This window comes from Panthera pardus, unplaced genomic scaffold, assembly GCF_024362965.1.
Source record: "Panthera pardus isolate Hobbes unplaced genomic scaffold, ASM2436296v1 HiC_scaffold_19, whole genome shotgun sequence".
NCBI lineage: Eukaryota > Metazoa > Chordata > Mammalia > Carnivora > Felidae > Panthera > Panthera pardus.
The window spans coordinates 24,477,099-24,501,463 of record NW_026526754.1 but is presented as its reverse complement, the minus strand read 5'-3'; the positions used below and the strand labels follow the sequence as shown (position 1 = coordinate 24,501,463).

The 24,365-nt window shown below is 58.5% G+C and overlaps 1 protein-coding gene across 1 annotated transcript in view; it reads right to left on the bottom strand.

The window, feature by feature from the left end:
- BANP (BTG3 associated nuclear protein) overlaps nt 1-24,365 on the bottom strand; it is a 111,965-nt gene that overhangs the window by 23,819 nt on the left and 63,781 nt on the right. Inside the window, 6 exon segments of the mRNA XM_019412959.2 lie at nt 4,724-4,762; nt 6,152-6,223; nt 7,810-7,940; nt 12,250-12,417; nt 21,184-21,208; nt 21,210-21,424. Coding sequence (XP_019268504.1) covers nt 4,724-4,762; nt 6,152-6,223; nt 7,810-7,940; nt 12,250-12,417; nt 21,184-21,208; nt 21,210-21,424 — 650 coding nt within the window.

Genomic DNA, 24,365 nt, shown 5'->3' with positions numbered 1-24,365 from the left:
AGTTCAAGTGTTCATAATCGTTTTTCTTAAGCTTAACTGAGACTCTAAAAAAAAAAAAGCATAAGCTTTCTATGCACTGCTTTATCTAATTATCTTTTATCAAAACATGAAAAGAAAGATGTGTTAATGTTCACAACGTAAACGCTATGTAATCGTAAATGTTTTAAAAATTACTTAATGACAACATCTTAGAACTTTAGATCTTAGAACTTAGAACTCAGAACATCTTAGGTCTTAAAGTGACATCAGTGATCATCGATTCTGGTCCTGTTCAAACTGCGGTCACAAAGTCGAGTTAATGTGTCCCATCACAACCAATCTTCAAAAAAGATTAAAAAAAAAAAAAAAAAACAGAAAGAACAGGACAGAATAAAAAGCGTGAAAGCAATCAGCACGCAGTGAGGCCACTATCATTTTGCGAGCCCACTCCGACCGTGCGTGCGCACGAGGGAGAGGGCGAGAGCCACGGTGCAGAACCACGTTCTCACCGTGGACACGGGCGCGTGGCCCGCGGGCCGGCATCTGCTCCACCACGTGCCCTGGCCGTCCACCCGCCGCAGTGAGCGAGGAAGGACGGGCCCGACGAGCGGGAAGGACCCGGAGCAGAGGCCCAGCGCGGGTGGGCACGACCACCGCAACAAGGGCGCCTCCCCGAGGCGGCCCGGGTCCGCCTGCATAAGCACGTCTCTCCGTGAAAAAGCTCCCAGGACCTGAGAAAGGCCATCGTTTCTCTTTTAGAATGCGTCCCAATCGTCTCCTCCACCCCACTGCAGACGGCAACCCTAGGGCTCTTAATCCTTGAGAACTGTTTTCCCTTTTCAGAATCTTCTGAAAATCCACACGGAATTAAAACTCCTCCCGTCATACCCACCGCTAACTCAGGAAACCGAAATCCCTTAAGCACGGGATCACTTCACGTGACTCACACTTTTATCCGTGCTTCGTCCACACATCCAGCTGGCATCCTGTGAATCGCTACGGGGCAGGACTGGCTCCGGCCTCCTCCTGAGAATTCCACATTTCTCTGCTCCTGATCTGATCTGCTACACGAGGCCCACCCTCTCAAACAAATCCCACGGTTCCGAGTACCACGCGGGCACTCCCGGCGCTTCCCCGTTCCAAGTTCACGGCTCTCCGTTCCCCCAGCAGGAGAGGTTAGCCCCGAAGCGCTCACTGAGCCGGGAACAGTACAAGAAGTCACCTGCACCCCCACGGGCCCTGTGCTCAGACTGGGGACGACACACATCAGCACGGCAGGAACCGGCCCCACCAAGTGCCTCTCTGAACACCAGGGAGCACCGGAAACAGGGCCACAAGAGCCGAGGCTCCTCCATCGCGCTCCCAGAAGGCGCCCTCGCCCGGAGCCCGTGACCAGAATTAACGACTGCATTTTAATTTCAACCCCAACGAACCTGGCCATCTAGCTTCCCCCCAAAATAGATCAGGAAGGATTAGGAAGTGGTCTTTGCACGTAGCCAGGAAGAGCCGGGAAGAGAATAGGAAACGTGAACATGCCACCTGGCCCGGGGCCGCCTGGAACCTGCTCTCGGCCGTGACCGTCCCCCGGAATGCAGCTTCCAAGTAAACCTGTGGTTCTCCGCCGGGCTGCAAGTCAGCTGTCCTTCCTCTGACCCTTCTCTCCCACACTTGGGGGACGACACAAGCGTCCTAAGCCCGTGTCTCTAAAGCGCCAGGCGCACTCTCACGTGACCCCGCAGCCACATGAGGGCTGAAGCCCAGGGGGCCCCACACAGGATGGGACTGGGATCTCGCCCCGTGTAGCCCGACGAGCACAGACGGGGCGGGGGCGGCACTGGCAGACCCGCAGCCCGGGGCCGTGCGAACGCAGGGCAGCCGACCCGACAGGCCACGACAAAGGTGCCAGCCCTCGCTCTGGACGTGGCCTCTCGGGCCCACCGGCGGCAGCAAAGCACAGCACACGTGTCCCTCCGTCCCATCCACGAAACCAAGGACAACCACGGCCCCACAGGAGCAGGATGGGGAGGGGCTCGGCGGTCCCGGTCGGGAAGCAAGTGGAACGAGAGGGCCCGGTGGCATGGGCTCTGGCCCCTGACTGACTCTCTGCTGCTCTGGAAAGATCTGGGGCGTTGCTGCATAATGATTCCCAGTGACAGACAGAACTACCGAGTAAGAAGCGAACACGAAGCTAATGAGACCGGCGGTGGGTCTGTGAACTCCAAAACAACAAGAACACGTGACTTTCTTCGGGGGGCTTCTGGAATTGAGGGAGGCTCTTCTCTTTGCAGAGCAGAGATGGCCTTTCAACACCTCTGCTGCCTACAACCGGAACCGGTCTAGTGCGGTCGATCTTCAGTAAACCAAACGCCAACGCCCGTGCCAGGCCGGGAAAAGGCTCCATTGCGCGGAAACTGGGGAGGCCACGTCTGGAGGGGAAGGAGCCACCGCGCCCCGGCACTGTCCTCCTGCGGGCGGGGGAGGCCGGTGCACAGAGACAGAGCCGACGGGCCGTGGGGGCGAGGGCGGGAGAGTGAACCACGGGCGCTCCCGCCTGCGACACGGCCACACTTCTAGGTCACCCTGTCAGCGACCTCGAGGTGAGCGGAGGCTTCTTCTGTGTCTTGTGAAACAACATTCTCTGTTCAAGTTTTTGGGGAAGTTAAAAAACGAAGCGGTCACAAGCAGGGTAACTCAGTACGAACAAGAACTGGCCAAATGATAAAATAACTGAAAGGAATTTCCCCAAACGGAAAACAAGAAAGGAGCAGCTGGCGGGTTTGAAAGAAAAAGGCAGCTCTGCACGAACGCACACGGCTCACCTCGCCCCTCGCGTGAACACACACGCTGCGTACTTCAATCAGAGAGCAGAGTCTCCTTCAGAAAAGAACAAAGGTGACGGACCCTGAAACTCCTCCGGCCGCCACCAGTGCTGCCCCTGCCTGCCCCCGAGGTGTGTGTGCAATCGGAGGCCCACGACCACGACGGACAGTGAGAATCAGGCCGAGGTGGGAAGGCAGCATGAGATTCCACAGGCAGACAGAACCGGATGGTTCACAGACCATTATGTGTGACACGGAGGGCGATCAGGTTGGCAGCTGTGGGGACGTGGCAGGGCGCTGGCGAAGAAGCAGGGAGGGCGCCCGACGGTCGAACGCAGGGGAAGAACGGCTGCTCGCGGAGGACAGGCCCGGGCGCCACGGCCGACTCCGGTGAGGCAGCACTCGGGAACTGTGCACAAAACTCTCCGGTCTGCGGACTCTTCCGAGAGGGGCTCTTCTGCCGGCCACCACAGGAGCCCTTCCTGAGCCGAAAGCAGCACCTGCCGTCTCGCCCACAGAGGCTGGGCTCTCTGCTCTCACGGGGTGTTGGGGACGTGCGCTCTACAATCATACACACCGGCACGGTACTCACGCGATACAAAAACCTGATTATTTCTCAAAAGTCCCGAGTGGAATCCTGCTCAGGAATAGAGACGGGAACGAGGAGGATGTCAAATGTAACATACTTTCTTTTCTCACGAATTATAAAGTTCAGCAACGTTTTCATTAGGATGAAATTTCACTCCCAGTATAAACACAAACCACGAAGTGGTCGAAACCAGAGATAAACCACACATGACGACCCGTCCTCTCCCACCCAGACAGGACATCTCGTGCCCGACCGAGAGAAACACGCGGCACAAACCTGCTGAGAACCGGCCTGTACGGGCCCGACCGGCGACCTTACCCCCGAGACACGGCTCAGAGGCAACAACTGGGGACCGTTCGGTAACCCTGAACTGCTTCGGCTTTTTGGCGCTTCAAGACTCTGAGGAAAACCTCACGCGCAGGTTTCAAGACGAAACCGAAAACCGAGGCACTCCGATCTAAACGAGTGACTGAACTTAAGGTCTGCGCACTTCTCCCCAGGCGTTCGGAGGGTTTCAGATGAAACCCGGGGGGTGCCGCCGTCCTCCCGCTTCTGATTCCAGGGACACACGTCCTCGTGCCCCACGCACGCAGACACCGGGCCGTCGCCACTGACAACGGGAACGCACACAGGTGTTTCGGAAGGGGAGAACACGGCTGGTTTCGAGAACAGCAAGTACCATCTCGACACGAATCGAGCTCGAGGTTTGTGGCTCGTAAGTCACGTTTCAAAGAAAAGGAAGATTCTTCAGACTCTCTCCCGTAATTATTCAAAGGTTATAAAGGTCTCTTCAATACAAATTCTTCAAAAGGACGTGAAAATATCCATCCCCAAATCCACCAGGAATTTAGACTCGATCTAGAAAGCAAATCACACCCTCAAACCCTCACAGCAGGAGCACTCTCCTTCGTAAAGACAATTTGTATCAGGTGCTCAGTGAGTGACCGTGCAGTTACGCTTTCGTCAGAGATACTTGGGAAGGTGGTGACTGGCGTTTGGCAGTAACACACGAGAACAAAACCGAGCTCGTTCTAACACACAGCGACTGCACGAACCCAGCATCCGCAACATTCGTGGAAATTAACAACGATAAACAGCCGGTGAGTCCATCTACAAACAGCTACATAAAATCCCACAAAGAACCAAATGCAGCCCAGAGCCCCACTGCCACGGGTCCACATCCTTCAGGACGTCTGCGGCCAGCAAGGGTAAAGCCGGCACTTCCCCAAAGTTAGCGCTGCACCACCCTCTCACTCCCGGGCCGGCCCCGCGGCAGCGCGAGGTCTGGTGACCCGCACGGCAGGCGGGCAGTAAGTGACGGCAGATGCACACTCACCTGCCCGTCCTGTCCCACGTGGTGGATCTGGAGATTGCCCTGCAGAATGGGTGGAAAAAGGAGAAGTCAAGGACCGGAACAACTTCCAGACACGAGGAGACAGGGGCAGGAGCGCCCCGTGCCACGTGTGAATGGCCAGCAAAACCACCAACGTCAGTTCTACAAAAGTTCAGCCCCTTGTAGCGATAAAAACTCCACAACAAAATATCTTAAAACTGAATTTACAGACACTTTTTCCTCTTTTAAGAAGAAAAACTGTGAAAAACGTCGTGCTCACCTCCCCCCATCCTGACCCCAAATGAAAATGTCATTTTTTCCCCGAACATTTCATTCTGAAACAACTCTGATGACAAGAACCAACAGCAGCACAGAGAGGTCCCGCGTTCTCCTCATCCAGCGTCCCTGACGGGGACACAGGAAGACACAGGACAAAACACAACCAACCAGACGCAGGCCCACTGGCGTCTCACCAGGTGGAAATGCACTGTCATTTCTTTGGGGAAAAAATGATTGGTTTAGGTCTGGTAAGCTCATCCGTCACTGTCCTCACAGATACCTTCATTGGGACAAAATATTTAATTGTTAAAGGAACAAGCTAAGGCTTTACTGTGATAAAACTAATCACATACTCTAACTTATTACGAGGTAACCATTAGTGGCAGCAGCAATGTCTTCTAATTCCGGGCACTCACTTCCTAACAGAAACAGAAAATGCGGGATCGCATGAACAACAGGGAGGCATTTATGAAATCTAAAAGGGCAAAGTTGATCAAAAAACTGAAATCCAAGCAGCAGTCTAATGATTTTTTAGCAACAAGAGTATTAAAACAAATCTGTATGGATTTTCCTCCTGGAGGCTACGAGCAAATTAAGCGCCCTGCACAGCAGAGGATCCTGCCAGACGTCTCAGGCCGCTGGCCGGGCCTCGGCACCTCTGAAACGGAGCTTCCCCACCCCCCAAGAGAACACCCCGCCCGCGGCCTCCTGCAACCCGTGTCCGCTCTCCTTTCCTTTCCCACCCAGTACGGGCTTCCTCCTTTGCTTCCCTGCCCGCCCACCGGTCAGCAAACGGACCGTGCTCCTGCGTGAGGCCCGCTTCTCACGGGACCAAGCAAGCACCCCTTCAGCGGCGTATCCCTATTTGCCCCTCAGAACCTCTGCGCCTCTTCCCTTGGCACACGGCCTGCTCACAAGGCTTGGATGTGTGCAGCCCGTGGCCTCCAGGTGAAAGCACCTCCCTCCTGACACATCCCGAGACCCTCTCCCCACGGTCCCTCCCCTCCAGCACAATCGCCTCCTAAGGAAGCAGGAGTCAGGTGGCCACGGCTGCACGTGCGTGTCATCCGGGGACCCCCACCCATCTCCCGCCATGGAAGGAGCCCGTGGGCCCTGGGTGGGCCCCGGGCAGCTCTGAGGGCCGCCACTCACCTCGCTGTCTTGCGTGATCTGCACCTGCTCGCCCTGTGGCACCTGTGCGATGTGGAGGTGGCCCTGTGGGATCCACAACAAGAGAACACACCAAGGAGCATCAGAAGGAAATCAAAGCCACAGCAAGCAAGACGCGCTTTCTGGAACTTTTGTTTTCGGTTCCCTGCGGGCAACCCAGGACAACTAAATCCTGAATAGTACGATATACGCAGAGTATAAGCTTATCAAATAGCCTCCTGAATTTAAACTGTCAGAATGTGACACGTACAGAACGTTTTATGGCTAACTCTTAATGGGGCCTGGAGAAATCTGTCAAGTCTTTAACTGCTACCCAACAGGCAAAGTTAAGAATGTGAGGGTCATTTGGAAAAGAAGGGAAACAGAAGTTTCCCACAAAATTAGACTAACTTTTTTTTTTTTTTTTTTTAATGTTTGTTTATTTTTGAGACAGACAGAGCATGAGCAGGGGAGGGGCACAGACAGGGGGAGACACAGAATCCAAAGCAGCTCGGGGCTCTGAGCTGTCAGCGTAGAGACTGATGTGGGCCTCAAACCCACAAACCGCAGGATCAGAGCCAAAGTCAGACGCTTAACTGACTGAGCCACTTAGGTTTGTAGACACAGGCAGATAAACGATTCCCATAAATGCCAACATGGCTCAACACCACTGCAGGATTTTCTCTTGCTTTCATTTTACTGTGTGTAAACTGTTTTGAAGTTATTCTGGAGTTCTTTCAAGAACCTTCTTACTACAAAGATAAGAATTAACCGCCTTTGTGATTGTCACCTAAACAAAGAATTCACTATTTCTATTCACCATCTATAACTGCTATCTATCTCATCTGCAAGATGAAGAACCCCCCCCCCCCCCCAACACACACAAAAACGCTCATTAACACTTTCCGGAAGCCGGCCCTTTTCCAGGCAGCATGCTGAGTGCAACGTCACACTGAGGCCACCCTGAGCTTTCCAGGAGAAAGCCTGGTCACGCAGCTGGATGTGACTGGACGGCCAACAGGACCCCGGGGACATGAAAACGTCCCGCTCCCTGGTGACGCTCCCGCCCTCCTGCTCTCCCCGGCCGTAGGGGCCAGCATGAGTCTGGAGGAACTTCTACCTGGGCCAGACCGCACAAGGAGGGCTGAGGCAGGGGTGTGGCTCACTGCTAAGCCAACTGCCCACACGAGTCTAAGATACAGCCAGGCATCCAAAGGAAGTGCTATGCGATCCTGAGGCCACTCACTAGCTCTTTCCACTGACCCCAGGAGGAAATTTTCCTCCCTCAGGAAAAGGGTGCCCCTGTTTCCGAACTGAGAAGACTATCTATGATGCATCGGCAGCGCCTCCCAGGATGACAGGTAAGGGCAGGGATGGTCCAATGGCCTGACCCCCAGAGCCGACGGCGGCCACGGGGGCAGCACGCGCAGGGGAGCCACGAGGGGACACCGACAAGGACACACCCCCTCGGGAACCGCCCTCATTTATGAGATGCAGAGCCGACACCCCGAACCACTTCTTTAGACTGGCGCTCTGACCTCACCCCAAGCTACCACGGCAGGAAACGCAGGGGAAGCCGGGGCCCGCCCTCCCCACCGGCCACGCCCCCACCCTGCCTGCCCTGGCCCCGGTGGAGGCAGACCAGCGAGAAGGGCACATACTACTTGGACCTGTCCGTCCTCTCCGATCTGGTGGATCTGGACCTGCTGGGCGTTGGCCAGGGCGTAGTGCAGGGCCTGTGGCGGAGGCTGCGGCATCTCGCTGGCGGGGGGCGGCGTGCTCATCACGGTCTCTGCAGGGAAGCACAGGGGGCCTCAGCAACCAGCGGGGGACAGGCCAGCCGTGGGCACGCCTCTGGGCTTCCCTCCCCCCCCAGCACCACCTTCCCCCAAAGAGGAAAGGAAACCCCTCCTTCCCGGACAGCAGTGGGCAGGTCCCAGTGAAGGGGCCACGGCATCCTGTAGAGTCATGAGTTGTCAGTGCTGGGGACCGGGGTTTCTGACCGGGGGACAGGAGTCCGGGGAAGGACTATTCTGACAGAGGAGTCTCATCTGCTTGTTTAAACGAGTTGCTCAGGATTCGTCAGCAGAAGTGAAACAGAAGCACAAAGCTGGGGTTACACCCTGCTTCTCACCAGTACGTGATCGGTATTTGTTCACGGACAATTAAGCCCACTATGGAAAAAACTCTCCATGCTCTTGTTTAAAGATGCATTTCCAATAAACCTTCACTTCCTTTGTTTAATCCCAAACGAGACCTTTGTGTTGACATGTTGTGTATTAATTTTAGTTGTAATGATACCTCAATAGAAGATTCTCAAACGCTCAAAAAATTAAAGGCTCAGAAAAAACGTTTTGATTTTGTGCATACAATTTTTCCGCAGAGAATTATGGTGGACGGACAGTAAGAAAACGTAAACACAACAGGATGAGACTCAGCGAGATGTGGACTGTTAACACAAAGGAGAAAAAAGAAAGATGAAAGATGAGTATATTTTTCTTCTATTCCATGGGCATTAAATTGACACAGTATATACATTCCACTTCATAACATTTTAATATTTTTTTAATGTTTATTTTTGAGAGAGAGAGAACGAGAGCATGAGTGGGGGAGGGGCAGAGAGAGAGGGAGACACAGAACCCCAAGCAGGCTCCAGGCTCTGAGCTGTCAGCACAGAGCCCCATGCAGGCCTCAACCCCATGAACTGAACCATGAGATCATGACCTGACACGAAGTCAGACACTCAACCGACTGACCCACCCAGGCGCCCCTCGCTGCATACATTTTAAAAACTAACATAACGGTGTTAAAATGTTAATACTTGCGTTATGTCAGAAATTACATCCTTCTCAATGATTTCAAAGTATAATGAAAAGCTTCAGGTGTCAACGTTTTAAAATGTCGACTTAAAAATACGTAGGGAGGAATATACACTTTCCAACCTCTTAAAGAGGGTACGTGACCAAAACACTTAGAGTCCACTCTGCAGGTTAGTCGTAACTACTTAACTAAATAGATGCTCAAATAATTCCTGCTCTAGTGTCAATAAACATCAGCTGATCGTGCCAGTTCTCAACGGGTTCAGAGATCCAAGAAGAATTAGAACCCCAAGGTTCTAAAGTAACTGCAGAAAACAGGACATATGGGTAGCAAGTAAATGCTTTTCAAACCTAAGACTCAAATTCTTGAATCTGCCAATTAATCAACAGCTCCCTATAATTATACAAAGGAAAGAGTGTGCAACAGAAAGGCAGGCCGCTCCAAGAGCCCCCACACCCCCGCTCCCCTCTTTGTCCAGAGGAGAGACCGCTGCACCCACAGATGGGCAGGCAGTGGACTGTTACGAGCTGGTTCTGTGCAGCTCTAAAATATTGGGCGCTGCGCAGACACCCTCCTGAGGCCTTCAACTCACTGATGAGGCCCGCAGGGAGCGCGCCGGGCTGCAGGTTAAACCGTGAAATGCAGCCACCTTTAACTTAAGCACTTACAAAAATTTCCACGGTGTTGCCAGGTGGGACGGTACAAGACAAATGTTTTAATAAATTGGTGTTTTATGAATTCACTGACACTAGGGAGCGTATGGTTTGTGTTCAAATGGGCAGTACTGATTCACCTTTAAATAAACTAGCCTCGGCTCAGAATTTCCTTTAATAGTATTTATTTGGAAATTCCTTTTTTATCTGGTAATTCCAAAATAAGTAAGACAAACCCTGCTGGAATGACTACCAATTCCGAATTAAGTCAGGAATCCTGGCTTAACTGCATTTTCCCGGATGATTTCTGTCACCAGAATAGCCTTCAGTCTCAGATCTGCTTTGTGAAGCTGAGAGCGTACAAACAGAGCAAGGAGAACCTGCCAGAGTCCCGTTAGCTAATCACCGACTTGGTTTTCTCTAATTTTAGTCGAGCATGCAGTACAATAAAATGGCAAACAATTACATCAACAGGAACTTCCAAAGCAACGGACGTTTTTAAAAGCGCGTTAAGAGAAAAACACGCTCTGGGTCTCTCTCGAGAATTCGATTCCAGGCGCGCGGCAGGCAGCTCTGGCCGCCGGCGGGCCGCACGGGAAGGGCCGGCCGCGGGGCGCGAGCAGGAGCCGGGGACGGGCTACAGCGGCTCAGGGCGCCTCCTCGACCCACCCCAGGCGCGCGGGCCTCGGGAAAGGAACCGTGCGTGCTCGTCTCCCTCCCGAGACTTGTTAAGAGCACCACCTCCACCACCTCCACCTCCTCCTCCTCCTCCTCCTCCTCCTCCTCCTCCTCCTCCTCCCTGCGCACCACCGGGGGCTGGCAGCAGCCTTCTCACGCGGGAACGGGAACGACACCCGCTTCCGGGAAGGGCAAGACGAGGGCAGCCCTGCCCCCTCCCCGTGCCAGTGTGCTGCGCTCCCGAGAGAGGAGCCGCCGCCCAGGCCACGCGAGGGGCTACTGTTGTTCTTCCAAAGCCACCGGTGTCGGCGGGCGGCCGGGGTTTCCCAGACACCGTCTATTCCAGACAGGGCGTCCTGAGACGCTGGGCTCACGCCCCGCGTGCCAAGCCCGCCCAGGGCACTCGGGAAGTAAAGACAAGCTCGCACGGCGGCCACTCACCGCCCACGAGAAGCCGCCAACGCCCGAGAGTTACTCAAACCCAAAGCATCTTAGAAGAAATGCTGACAGGCTTAGTAAACAAAGAAACAATCGAAGAAACTCCTGTCCCGGTAAACAGAACCACTATCATTTAGTTGAAAGGAACACTACTGACTGGAAGGGAGATGAAAAATCCTAAGTAAGCATGAAACAAGCCGGAACGCCACCACCACACAGCAGGAATCACACCTGAGCAGGAGGCTAAGACCCCCGAGTCTCCGATCGGGGGGTCGGAAGCAGAGTCGGGGTCCCCCAGCACACCCGCCCGGCCACTCACCGGACTCGACACCTTCCACCCTCAAACATGGTGCCGGCCGGCCCGAGGGCACCCCCGCTGCCTGTCAGAAACTCGCGGCTCCGGGCCGCTGCCCGGGGGTCCTGAAACGGGGCCGCGCCGTCTCCACACAGAAAGCCTCATCTTGCCCTTCCTCCTCGCTCCTTCGGGACAGACACTGAGCGCTAGCCACGGGCCAGCTCCGTGCTAGCCCCTCGGACCCCAGGGAGAGGGCGGCCGATCCCGGGCCCGCCTGAAACCTACCTCCCTGAGTGTATGGTGTCCACGCCCGCCTGCCGGAGACCCACGAAGGCGGGCGACCTCTTCAGGGGGCCACCGCTTCAGCACATCGTACGGTCGCTACCTCCCTCAGTTCCCCAAGCAGGATTCCTCGTTGTGAGAGAAGGGCCTAGATCCCTGGCTGGAAGGTCCCTCGATACTGCCGCTCAGAGAACCACGGCTTGGGGGCACGACGTGTGTGGCCGCCCCTCGTCGTCAGGGATTGCGCGCAAGTCGCTACCGAGACGAGAGGGAAGCCACATCCCGAGGTCTGCTTCAGAAAGGCAAGACCCCGCAAGGATGCCGGGCCACCGGGTCTGTCGCCACAGTGCCGCGGAACGAGAATCCGGCTGACCCTGCCCACGCTGCCCTGGGGTCCTGACCCCGGCCCCGATCGGGGCTCCGGTTCTACGAGCCGAGGCCAAGCGAGACGTTGTGGAGATTTTTTTAAAAAGCTTTAAAAAAAGCAACACCGAAGTCACAGTGGCGTTCCTGGTGAACCTTCTGCTTCGGAAAAGCCAGTCCTCCAACGATGCCCGAAGGGAAAATCTGGAATGTCCCCTTGCTCTTTTGGGGAAGTCTAACTCAGAGCGGCAGCGATGAGCACGACGACCCGGGCTGACCCCCGCCTCGTCCGCGCCCCCCACGCAGACACCAGCAAGGACAAGAAGCCAGCGGCGCGCTCAGTAATCTGGCGGAGGGAGGACAGGACACGGCGCTCGCCGCCAGACCCGGCCCCGTCCTGCCGCTCAGGGAACCCCACGCAGCACCCACGGCGGTCCCGAGATAACTCACCTGCAGGGCGCGCACGGAGCCGGGCTCCCCGTCGCCGCGCTGAGGGGTGCCGTGGGTGGCGCTGGCCCGCTCCCCCCCGAGCCCCCCAGGGCGCGGCACTCGGGACTCCGAACGGAGCGTACCTGAAGCGCCGTACGAAGACGAGGACGGCGTTCTCCTCGAGAAGCTCTTGACGGCCAGGCTCTGGCCTCGCTGTTTTCGCCGCCAGGCTGTCCGACATTTGGAGTCGATGCTCTGTTTGATTCGATACCAGTCAGACTCCGTGATCCCAAATTTATAGAAAAGGTGACCTGAAAGCACACACCCCGTGTTAAAGGACGGCGAGACGAAGGCCACTCCTCACGTCCCGGCCGTGTGCGAGCCACACGGACACGGGACGGCGACACGTGGCCGGGGGCCGAGAGCCTCACCAGCAGGGACCCGTGACGTCACACATTCACGCGCTGACCGGTCCACGAGGCGGCCGGCTGGGTGCCGGGCCCCACGGGCCTCCAGCACGCCCGCGCTCAACCACGTCCACTCACACTCCACACACGGCACTCAGGGGCCTGAAGGTCGAGGTTAAAACCGAAGCCCACGACGCCACTGGAGCTGCGTCCGCAAGCACCAGCTCCCCTCCGCCCGTGCCTCCGGGCCTGCGGCCGTCCCCCTCCCCCCCCCCCCCCGATCTCGGCTCAGACTCGACCTCAGCAGCCCTGCCCGGAACCAGCCGGTTGGACCCGGAGTCCCTCCCACCCGCACCCTGTCCGGCTGACACCTAGAGGACGGACACATTTACGGTGTGTGCTGTGCCGAGAGCCCAGACCGCCCGGGCTCACGGCAGATGCCCCGGCCCTGGTGGGCTAAATGCGGTCACGATCCACCCGAAGACACTCTTCCGTCGCTGCCCGAGGCCGAGGCCGGCTTCTGTGACTCGCTGTGCCCTCCCTCTGCGCCGGGTCAGGATGAAAACGCCCCGCGGGCACATCATTCTTCATTCCCGAGAGCCCGCAGCCCCGCGGAATGGCATGCCCTCCCCCGCTCCCCGAGGCACCTGCGGCCTTGCCCTGGTCCCTCTGGGCCCGGCGGCGCATCTTACTGACGCCCACACTCGTCAACCACTTACACCACAGAGCGCTCTCAGAACGTGACTGAACGGCACCGGAGTCCTCCCTCCCCCACGAGGCAACGGGGGATCAGGCAGGCCACTGAGGCGCAGGGGGCCAACAGAGACCTTCACTGGACACTTGGCCTCTTCTCTGCCGAGACAACAGGAAGTCAGTCACCACCATGGGAACCACAAGAAACGCTCTTCGACTGGATGACCTCTACTCGAGCGGCTCGCGGAACTTCGCCGACTCACAGGAAAACACGCGGATGAAATTCAAAACTTTCATAATAAAAAGACGGAGCTGAAAAACTTCCTGTTTTGACTGCTAGGAAGGCCGCGTTTACACTGTCCGCGGAGAGCGTGACGGCCGCCTGATCCCTAAGACCTCCTCCTGCCGAGACAATCGCAACAAAGGGAGTGCTCGTTTTCCTAAATTCACAGAAGTATCAAGTTTCTTTTCTCTCGGAAAGATGCGTCTTGATTTCACGAGCATGTGCTTACGACCTCCGACTCTAAATGCGACAACCAAAATTTCCGTCATCTAGATGAAAAGGCCTTGGATTGAGGAGACACAGGATTTACAGGATCCAAAAGGAAAATAATGCAAGGAACTTCCAGCTGCATTTTGCAAGCCTCGTGCACAGAAGGAAATACACAAATGAGGCCCAACTCCTTGCTTGCTGATTTCCAGGTCCCCTCTAAAATAGCCACAAATCATCGATCAATATTTACTGAGTGGTTGCCACGTGCCCCACGATGGCTTTAAGTCCAAGGGATCGACTCGGAACGTTCTGGGCTGGTTACCAACTTTGATGTCACGGCAGAGCCGAGGACAGCGGTGCCGAGAGAGGGGAAACGGCAACCCAGCGCCGTCAGAACGCCCTTCCCGGGACGCCCTTCGGTAAGAGGACCTAAATAAACCCCACCCTCCTGTCCCCACACCGGCACAGGCAGGGAGAAGCCTCCCGAATGCTGCTAGGAACTAATGACGTCGCCTGAAATTTTAAATACTTGGTAACAGACACGAACGTACACGACACACACGAATGTGTGACATTAACATTTAGGTTCCACTTTGTAAAAACCAATTTACCAGTTCAAAGCCTGGCTTACACCCTTTGAAGAAAAAGCATACGTCTGTACAGTTACACAGCAGCCGTTTTTAAATTGTCCGGAGACCTCGCTGCGTATTCCTGCCAACAGCACGTCCGGCAGCACCCAGCCCGCGGCCGCCAGCAACGCCGTCGGGTCAGCAGCGCAGCCGGCCCCCCCGCGGAGAGCACCGGGCGCAGGGGGAAGGTGCGCCCCAAGGTGCCCACACGCAGGCTTCGGCTCTGCCCCGAGGGGGCCTGCGGAGGTGTCGGGGTGCAGCCTCAGACCGCTCTGTGCTGCCTGGAAATGCGGCTTTCTCCGACTTTCCCGAAAGCGCACCTGTCTTTTCGGACAGCACGGAGCACCGCAGCTTAACGAACGCACGGCGGAAGAGACGTCTCATGATGAGTGACAAAGAGGTTACTCTGAGAGGCGCCTGGGTGCGTCAGGTGGTTAAGCGTCAACTCCTGGTTTCGGCTCAGGTCACGATCTCACAGTTTGTGACACCGAGCCCCACGCTGGGCTCTGTGCTGACAGTTTGGAACCTGCTTGGGATTCTCTCTCACCCTCTCTCTGACCCTCCCTAGTGGGGGCTTTCTCTCTCTCTCTCTCTCCCCACACCCCCACAAATAAACACCTTTCCCGTGTGATGGTCACAAGAAAAACGCACAAAATTAGACAGTCAACAAGCTAGCTTCGGAGCCTGTAGAACTGTCGGGAGTGAGAGGCTAACATCCAGGCCTCCCGGCACCCAGCCGGGTGGAGGAGAAATGGCCACATAACCCCCAGGAGCACCTCCCTGCCTTACACAGCACCCGAGGCCCCACCCACGGACACACAGGAGACCTCGGACAAAAGTGAGCAGCGACCCTGTGCAGGAGACGTGGCCACCTCCAGGCAGCTTCCGGTGCCTTCCCCAGCACATGGGGTCCCCAGGCAGCTGTGGGGCTTCATCTCCTCCGGAAGACAAGCCACTTGTCCCCTCACTGTCTTGGGGGAGAGTGCTCAGCAGGCAAACCCTCTCAGCCGCCCCCCAAAATACGGTCCCTCTGAGCCTGCTTCTGCTGCTTCCCCGGCAAGCTGTCTGCTCACCCCCTCCCTCCCAAAGAGCTGAAGCTCCGTCACCATTAAGCGCCTTCCCACATCCCGGAACGCCCATCCCGACACTGGTGGTTCAAATCATGAAACCACACTCCAGCTCTCCAACAACGAGCCCCACATAGAGCTGAGACGCACTGTGGGAAAAAGAAACAGAGCTGGCGATCTCACGTCCTCGGTGGGTGGCATGGGGCTCATCAGCCACAGAGGAATGAAAACCACTATCACTGCTCACATAACCTCAAGTTCAAGGGGAAAGAACAGAAGACTGCGTGCCAGAAGTTTATTTCTTAGAATTGGTCTTGACTTGACAGCGACTGACCTAGAAAAACAACAGAAATCTTTAGCCCCCGAGTGAGGAGGACCGGTCACCGCGCCTCCCCACAGACCGTGTGTTGTCCAGTGTCCAGGCCGCAGAGCCGGGTGAGCCCCGCTCCCCAGGCAGTGATGGCCCCGACTGAGGAGAAGCAGGAAAGGGAGGCTGAGGCCCTCCCCAAGGCCCTGTGTCCGGGCGACCTGTGAGCCAGGGCCCCGACTGTTCACCTTCTCACCTGTGCTCACCAAACCTGCCCCCCTCCGCACTCCCTCTGGCGCCTCGGCGCTACCAAACACAAGTGCTGGGCACCCCCACAGAAGCCGCGTAAGGCACCGCGTTCGAGTATCAAGCTCCGGAGAACCCGAGCCCTGTGCCCCGTGAAGCGTCCTCCGAAATCCACGTCCTTCCCAGAACCTCAGAACGTGACCTCCCTTGGAAAGAAGGCCGGCGCAGGTGTGCTGGGATCCCACGGGACTGGTGTCCGGACAAGGAGAGGAGAGGAGCACGTCCGCAGGGAGGACACGAGCAGTGACAGGAGCCGTGCTGTCACACGCTGCCAGCCGGCTCCAGAATCGCAGGCTTACGGCCTCCGGGGCGGAGAGAAGGGCGACTCCCTGCTGCTCTGAGCCCCCAGCGCGCGGTGCCCTGTGACTCTGTGACGCCGCCCCGGGACACCCCGAGCGCACCAGGGGACCTCAGCTCGCGCAGGTGGGCGCCAACCAGCTTCTGCGTCACGGCGCGCGCGGTCACGAAACACCGCCCTCTACGGGCGCAGCTGCTGGGACGGACCGGGGGGCCGCCATCCTCTGTGAACACAGGGCTCTGGCATGCGCCAAGTGGAGCTGAGACCCCCTCCCGAGGGCTCGGGGGCCCCACGGGACCTCACCTCCACACCGGCAGGCTTCGCGATACCTCCAGAGGTCTGCGACTGTCCACCCGACGGGTGCTTTCGTCGCGTTTCCAGCAGCTCACGCGGGCGCGCGACTTGCTCCACGTTACAGTCCAGGAGAGGCTCGCCGGTTCGCCGGGATGAACCGTAAGAACGAAAGCCGTATTTGCAAATGGAGGGGGAGAAGGCAACGGCTGGCGTTCTCAGCTGAGAGCCCCGCCCGAAAACGTTCCAGACGTTACCAGGGTCTGTGGTAACGCGCTGCTTGTACACCCGGCACGCGACCTATACGGCTAGCTTACCCGAGTCTGAGGAAGCCCTCCCATCCGTGGGAGCCCTCAAGCTGCACCCTGCAAAGCGTGTATTTCTCAGGGAGTATTTTAGGCACCGCTTCCCTCCCGAAAACGCACGTTCCCTCGTTAGAAAGGCAGTTCTCAGACACACGGCCCACGGATGTTTCAGAATTCCTTTTCCCCAGAGAAAGGAAAGGGAGAAAACTACTTCTGTTGACAAACAAGAAGGGGAAATTTAGATGAGAATCCTCCCCGTGATGACTGCACTTGGCGGCGGCAGCTGTCGCGTTCTGGAAGCTGTGAGCGAGGCTCCCGGGTCCGCAGGAAGCTGAAAACAGAGGCGGGCGCGACAAAGCCACTCTCGCCACTCTCGCCACTCGGCCCTCAGCAGTCCGATCCACTGCTTCACCTGTTGTGTTCTGGTTCTTGTGCGACAATCTGAACCGGCCCAAAGTCAGAAAAAATCAACAACTACTTTTAACACCTCAAAATCCCATCTAAAGGTTCCCACTGAGAGGGCCCCTCGCCCGGTGAACAGCTTCTCACGGGAAGTCCAGGACGGGCTGCGGGGAGACGACGACAACAGGGGCCTAGTGTGTGTAGATGGTGCCCCCGCCCCCTTGCGGGCTGCTGTCCGAGTACACGTGACGGGGCACGTGGGACTGGCCCAAAGCCATGCGGTCAACCCTCCGGAGTCCTGACTCAAACCCAACCCGCCTGTGCCCCTTCAGCCCAGGACTGTGCCCCGGCCACTAGGGGCCGAGGGGAAAGCCCAGGCTTCGCGATGGGAGGAGCCGGCAGGCAGGTGGGTGTGCGATGGGACTAGGCACCCACCCTCCCACCCAGCCACTCCTCGAGCTCCGCCCAGGCCCCCGACACCCCTCTTCCAAAGGAGGACGTCCACCGTCACCTGCTCCGGGCACGCGTGACGGAGCCGGGCTCTCACAAGGGCCACATCCCGCCTGCCCGCCCACAGCAAAGGTGCAGCCGGCCCCAGGGTCTGCAGGGCTCCGGGCCCCGAGCCCGCGCCCCGCTTGCTCCTCTGGCTGGGAAGCTGAGAACGCAGGCTGCACGTGGTGGATGGGGGCCACAAGCTCAGAGCGACGGTTAGATGGCCAGTTCCAGCCTAGTTCCAGGCGACTCCTCGCCTGCTCTCTCAACAGGCCTCGTCAGAGGGAGGGAGTCGGTGAGGGCAGGCCCCGCGGCTCCAGGAAGGCTCCCTGGGGACGGTCTCTCACAACTGAGCGCAGGGGACTGTTTTCCTTTTGAAAAGCCACTCCTTCATTCTCTGCAAATCACACGTGAAAAAACAGCGAACACACGTAGTCGGGGTCAGGGACCCCTCCCACTTCACCGACACCCGCAGGCCGCCCCAGCCTGGGAAAGAAACAGGCCAAGTGTGGCTGCTCGCACAAAGCAGCTGTCTGTGGTGGCGCTCCGCCGGCCCCCGGACAGCCCGGCACCCCAGAACTCTTCCTCGGGCCCCCACGGGAACACGCGGGCGGGCCGGTCTCCCGCCGAAACACTCACAGGCCCCCACCACCTGGCTTCGAAGCAAATACAACCACTGTGCTGGCAACTCAGAAGTTTCTGACGGTCAGTCGGTCCTCTGCTGCAGAGAAATCGGGCGATCTGACCTCCTGGGTCTCGGTTCAGCCAAGCCTTGCTCGTGTCTCCAGAATTCCCGGAGTCTGTCTGCCCCCCTCTGCTTCCACTGCTGCAACCTGGGCCGTACCCCCGTGTTAGTCTCTCAACACAGCCCCGCTACGACACCGTCCTTCTTCAGTCTCCCTGAAGGTCACCCTGCTAGGCGCCCCCCCCCCCCTCCCCAGAGCAGTTTCACAACCCGCACTACCGCGTGTCTCCGCGGTACCGGGCACCACAGGCGCGGATGCCAGGCGCGGATGCGGGCACATTTCCATCCCCCAGGAGCTCACAAGGAGAGGCCGTCTGGGGCTGCGCTACCTTCCGGGGGGGCTCGGCTCGCCCGGCTGGCATGGGCGCATGCAGTACCACAGCTGGTGAGCGCAGGGGACGCCCCAACCTCCCAGGGGACGTGCCCTGAACCTGCGAGGCCGGGGGAAACAGACAGCTCCCGCGCTGAGCCCCTACTGCGCGGCACATGCCAGCATCTCACGCCTCCTGATGCCCCAGGAAGACAGCTCGGTTTCCCGGATGGCGGAGGGCTCATGGGAGAGCCCAGCTCCCACACACAGGAACAGAACCAGCCTGTCTGGTTGATGCAGCACGCAACCCCCCCCCCCCCCAGTCTCCCTGGGCACCAGCACACTGGCCCCACCGCCACGTGCTTCTGCTCTGGCCCCCCCCCCCCCCCGTTTTCCCCACCACCCCCCCAGTTTCCCCACCACCTCCAGGGAACCTTCTCCAAACCTCTGCCTAATAACCTGCACGTCACGGCCCGCACACAGGCCGCCAGTACTCCTTGGACTGATGCTCCAAGGCGCGTCTCCAAATGAGAGGCAACCACCCTCCAGCCTCCGGTCCTAGGAGGCCTGTCGACTCCCCATGGGAAGAGCAGCCTCCCACTCGGAGACCACTGTGCCCACGCAGCCCCGGGCCCGGTCCAGGCCACAGACGGAGCCTCTCCATCAGGGCTCCCCTTCCAAGCCCCTGACACACTGTCAGGGCCGTGGCTATTTACAAACACCTGACGGCCCGCAGAGCCATCGGGAATCGGGGACCACGGCTCCCTCACCCTCACAAACCCGCCACACAGGGCACTATGGGTCACACACCACCCCACGGCGGCCTGTCGACACGCCAGCACGAGTCCTCGGGCTGCACACACACCACGTGCCCAGAGACCAGAGTGGCGCAGGCACACCGGAGGGTCCCAGCTGGCATCACGCTCCAGATCGGGGGCTGGCGGACGGCGGCAGCCCGCCGCCTGCTGTTGAAAAATAACGTTTTGTTGGAACACAGCCGGGCCTACTTGTTTGTCAGTGGCCACTTCCAGGGCGGAGCGGTTCCAAGACACCCCGCGGCCCACAGAGCCCGGCCCTCAGGAAGATTCCGCCGCCGACCGTGAACCGCTCTTGCCCCACCTCGGGGGCTGACGTCGGCTGGTTACGTGAACGGCCTCTCAGAAGAGTACCAGGGAGGGTTCTCAGGATCCGTGACAGACACCCCTAGCGGGTCAGACAGGAGAGGCAGAAAGTGGAGGGCCAACAAATGGGGACACCATGGCGACGAGCCGCTGTAGCGTAAGAGGGACCTGGGTTCTGTCTCTTAGCGACTGCCAGGAAGATCTACAGTCAGGAGAAAATGCTCAGTTTTAATCTAAAGTACAAGAGAACAGGTAAAAACATACCTGCTATTTTTAGAACTACGGAAAAAGTCTTTCCGTTTCTCTCTGTCCTCAACAGAAGGTTCATGGATCGACATCAGAGAGTTTCCTGTGACAAAAACGACTCCTTCCTGGTGGGACAGCACCCTTCCCTGGTCTGAGATAGTGAGTTCCAGGTATAACTCACTCACTTCCCCGCCCTTTGCTAGATGAGAGTTAAACCTCACATTCAAGCACAGTGGCCCTCCAGAACCTGGGTCTCCCACGCGGCTACCCAGCCTTTCTGTGAGAAGTCTCGCGTCTCGTGTCTTTCTGCTTCATTTTGTGTCTGTATCATAAGCCACGTCGACGCGTCCCGGAGTCGGGCGGGCCCTGTGGATCGGACGAGCCCAGGGGTGAGAGGCAAGCGGGTGCTGCCGATAAGGATATGGGCCACCCGCGGGGTCACTTGCACCCCTTAAATGTCACCAATGGTACACAGGGATCACTGACTTGAGCACGGGGCCCTCTTCAAAGAGGAGGCGCACCACACAGGCCGTGAGGATATCAGGACCAGCACCATGAGCTCCGCCGGCTACGGTCGGGAGGTGAGCCCATCAACAGCCCTCTTGGAAAGGAAGGAGGGAGACGGCACCCTGCTCACGCCAGGGGGAAGCCAGGGAAAGGCCGCGGTCAGCAGAGGAGGGGGAAGGCTCTGGCTCTGCTCCTCTCCAGGCCTCGGAACGGCCTGAGGACCAGCGAGGCCAGGGTCTTCCCACGGGCAGGCACCGGCGATGTTCACTAAAGGACACACTCCACCCGGAAGTTCCTCTCCCGGCTCTAAGACTAGTGCCGAGGCCAGCATCCTCTCGAGCCAACAGCGTGGGTCCAGACTCGGCCCCGAGATGCTACCTTACACGACCCGCCCTCAGCCAGACCCTTCCCGCGACCGGGCATCGGCGGAGGTGAGCGGAGAGAAAGGCCACACTTACACCGGATCCCGTAGATGGTGAGGGGGGTCGAGCTGCTTCTTGCCGTGCTTGCCCTGGCCCGAGAGGTTGGACACGGCCTGCACCTCCCGGTGGAAGAGGTAGTCCAGCAGCGTCAGCGCCATCTTCTCGGCGGTGCGGCAGTTGGTGCTGATGTGGAGCATGTCGGACGGGATGATGGCACAGCGCACCCGCATCTCCGGGTTGTTCTCGTCGCCCAGCCAGGTGCCGTTGGGGTAGTCCTCTGGGAGAGACAGGACACGGTCTCACGTAAGCTCACGAGTCCAAAGCACCCCGTGCTCAACTCAAACGCGCTCGGGGAGGATCCTCCCTGGGGGCTGTTGGCGAACTGCTCTCCCAACTTCCAGAGCACGGCCAAGAGCCCCGGGGCGACCCCCAAGGTCACAAAGGAGAGGTGTGGACACCTACAGCTGACCAGAAACCAGTGCGTCGTTTCCCAAAGAGCCGCCGCGGTCTCCAGCGATCCATCTCAGAGACAAGATGTAACACTGCGACCCGTAAACACCCCACTGCCTTCCAGTCGGGCTTCCCTGGGGCCAGGCCGGCCCCACGACCTCAGTGAAAAGCACGCAGAACGCAGGCGCCGTGCACCGTCAGCCGGTCTGCAGCCGGGGAGACGGGGCTGCCCACAGCCCTCGCGAGTCTGGTGGCAGAAGGCCCCGCAGCGCCGGCCGAGGTGCCGCCCAGACCCGACACCTGGGTCTCAGTGTCCGGAAGCGGGGACACCAAACGAGCTCTAGCCTCCAACCGATTCCCTCCACAACCGCCGCAGGGGAGCTTCACCAGCGACTTCTAACCACCGTGCTTGTTTTCGGCCTGCTGGCGCCCGGAAGGACAGCAAGCAAGAGTGGTCCCGAGAGTGTTAGCGTCAGGGGTCGGGAGGGGGGCTCCCTCGGGTTCCAGCAGCAGGACAGCCACCTGGAGCCCACCGGCCTCTGGGGCGACAAGAACCCACGCACAGCCCTGGAAGTGCTCTGAGGAGAAGCCGCGTGGAAGCCAGGCACGTCCCACGTGAGAAAACGGACCTGCTGCCCTGCACCGCGGGGGAGGCAGCCGGCCAGCTCAGGGGGGACAAGGGGCTCCAGGGCTGCGCAGACCGGCCCATACTCTCCTCACTGCGGAGCCCTTCCGTGAGGGCTCGGGGCTCCCCTGTCCTGTTCTGTGGACCTCCCCCACCCCCACCCCTCTCCCTTCCCACCTTTGACCTCCCAGCAGTGAAGCTGGAAGTCTATCACCGGAGAGCACCTTCCCCTGACCTCCTATCCAGAGCACCGTGACCTTTTTCCTCTCCTTGTGGAAACTTCGTTCTCTGCCACACGTGCTTTCCTTAACCCCGAAAACCGCGCCATTCGTGATCTTAAAATCTCGAAAGTACCGTTTTACGTAACGAAAAGCCCCGAGTCTCGCTTGACTGCAGGAGCAGGGCACACAGGAGGGACGGGGTCTGGTGCCTGGGGAGCTGCAGGTCTCTGGGACCCGGGTAGCCAAGGGGCCGCGTGCGCCGCTGACACCTGACCTCTGACTCCAGCAGACCCGACGCCCTTGACCAGGTCTGGAGAGAGGCACCGCTCCACATGGTGTCAGACGCTCTGGGTTCGTTAGTTCTTTCGGGTCTCCCCACACCCAGGCTGGCCACCCCGGCGAGCCGCCCAGTCTTCTCTCTGGCCACCTCGCCCGCGAGAGAGCTCCGCGAGGAAGGGCTCCAGCACCAGCAGACGACGGAGCTCCCGGCCTCTCGTGCAAGCAACTCGTCTGTGCCTCTGCAAACTGAAAATCGTTACAAGCCCCAGATTTGGGCTTTCTCAAGGGTGATGTGACATACAAACGCCCAGAGCTCAGCGTTCACGCGGGGGAAGGCCGGCCACCGCGATGACGGGGAGACAGGCCCACGGCTCGGGGAGAGGGAAGGGGGCGGGCAGTGGGGTGGCTAGCGCCCTGCCCGTCCGGAAGGGGAAACCTCGCCCCCGGCGGTGTGCCAGATGCAGATCAGATCCAGCTCCCCCCGGGACCCGGGGAGGACACGGTGGGGCAGAGACCAGGCTCTCGGCCAGGCTGGCTTCCGAGCCAGACCCTTAGCAAGGGGTGTTGGCTTTGCTCAGGCACAGATTCCTTCCAGTCGTTGCGGGAGTGACCTAGACTGCGTGTGAAAGGGCGCCCTGACTGTCAAACTTCAACTCAAAGGAGCCTCAACCTTTGGCAGAAGGAAGCTCCGCTTATGATCAGAACTGCCGGGAAACCTGACGGCTTTCCAGACCAGCTCTTCTGATGCTGACACGGAAGCTAGCTGAGGTGTGGGAGAGAGCCCCTGCATAAACAGGCCACCGTGGGACGGCAGGGGAGTTTACAGGGAGAGCCGCAACCTCCCTCTGGGAGCCTGGGACAGAAGAGGGACACCAGCTTTCTGACAAGCGGGGCCGTTAGTCACGTCGCAGCCACGGTTATCGCTGCTTCAATATTTCTCACGAGCTTTATTTTGAAATGTCCCAATGTTTACATTCCGACCTCCCCGAAACAGAAAATGTCCCCATGAAGGGCAACCAGCCCGGCCCTGCTTTGCCAAAAGCCTGGAGCGGAGCAGGTAGAGAGCCCGTCTGTGACCCATGCCTCCACCCTGCCCCTTTGCAGGAGCCTCTCCCAGCTGAGCTCCTGAACCCGGAGGTGTGCACCAGCACCGGGCGAGGCTCAGCAACCCTGTCGAGATGCCCACGTCACCACCGGGGGCCGAGCGGCGGCCGGAGTACCACTTGGGGCGGCTGAGGCGAGGCTCCTGGCTTTAGCGAAGGGCAGAAAACAAATCACCGATCTAGGCCGCTGGAACTGAGAATAAGCGATGAGTGGCCAACGTCATCTCTCAGAGACACCAGTGGTTTACGAGGGAGCAGAGCCGTGGGCACATGCTCAGTAGATGCACGTTTGTGAGCATCACTCAGCTACTACCACACTCGGCCCGCGTACAGAAAGACAGGCTGGCACGTGATCTACACGCGGATGGACGGGACTCGCGGGGCGGTCTCGAGGTCGTATCGGAGATGCCACGGAGGCTCGAACGTCTAGGGTATTTACATCTAAAAATCCTTGCCGGGCAACTCCATGCCTGGCACGGGGTGTAATGGTCAGTACCGAAACCCCCAGTGAACCCGGTTGCGATTACACCACAGAGTGGA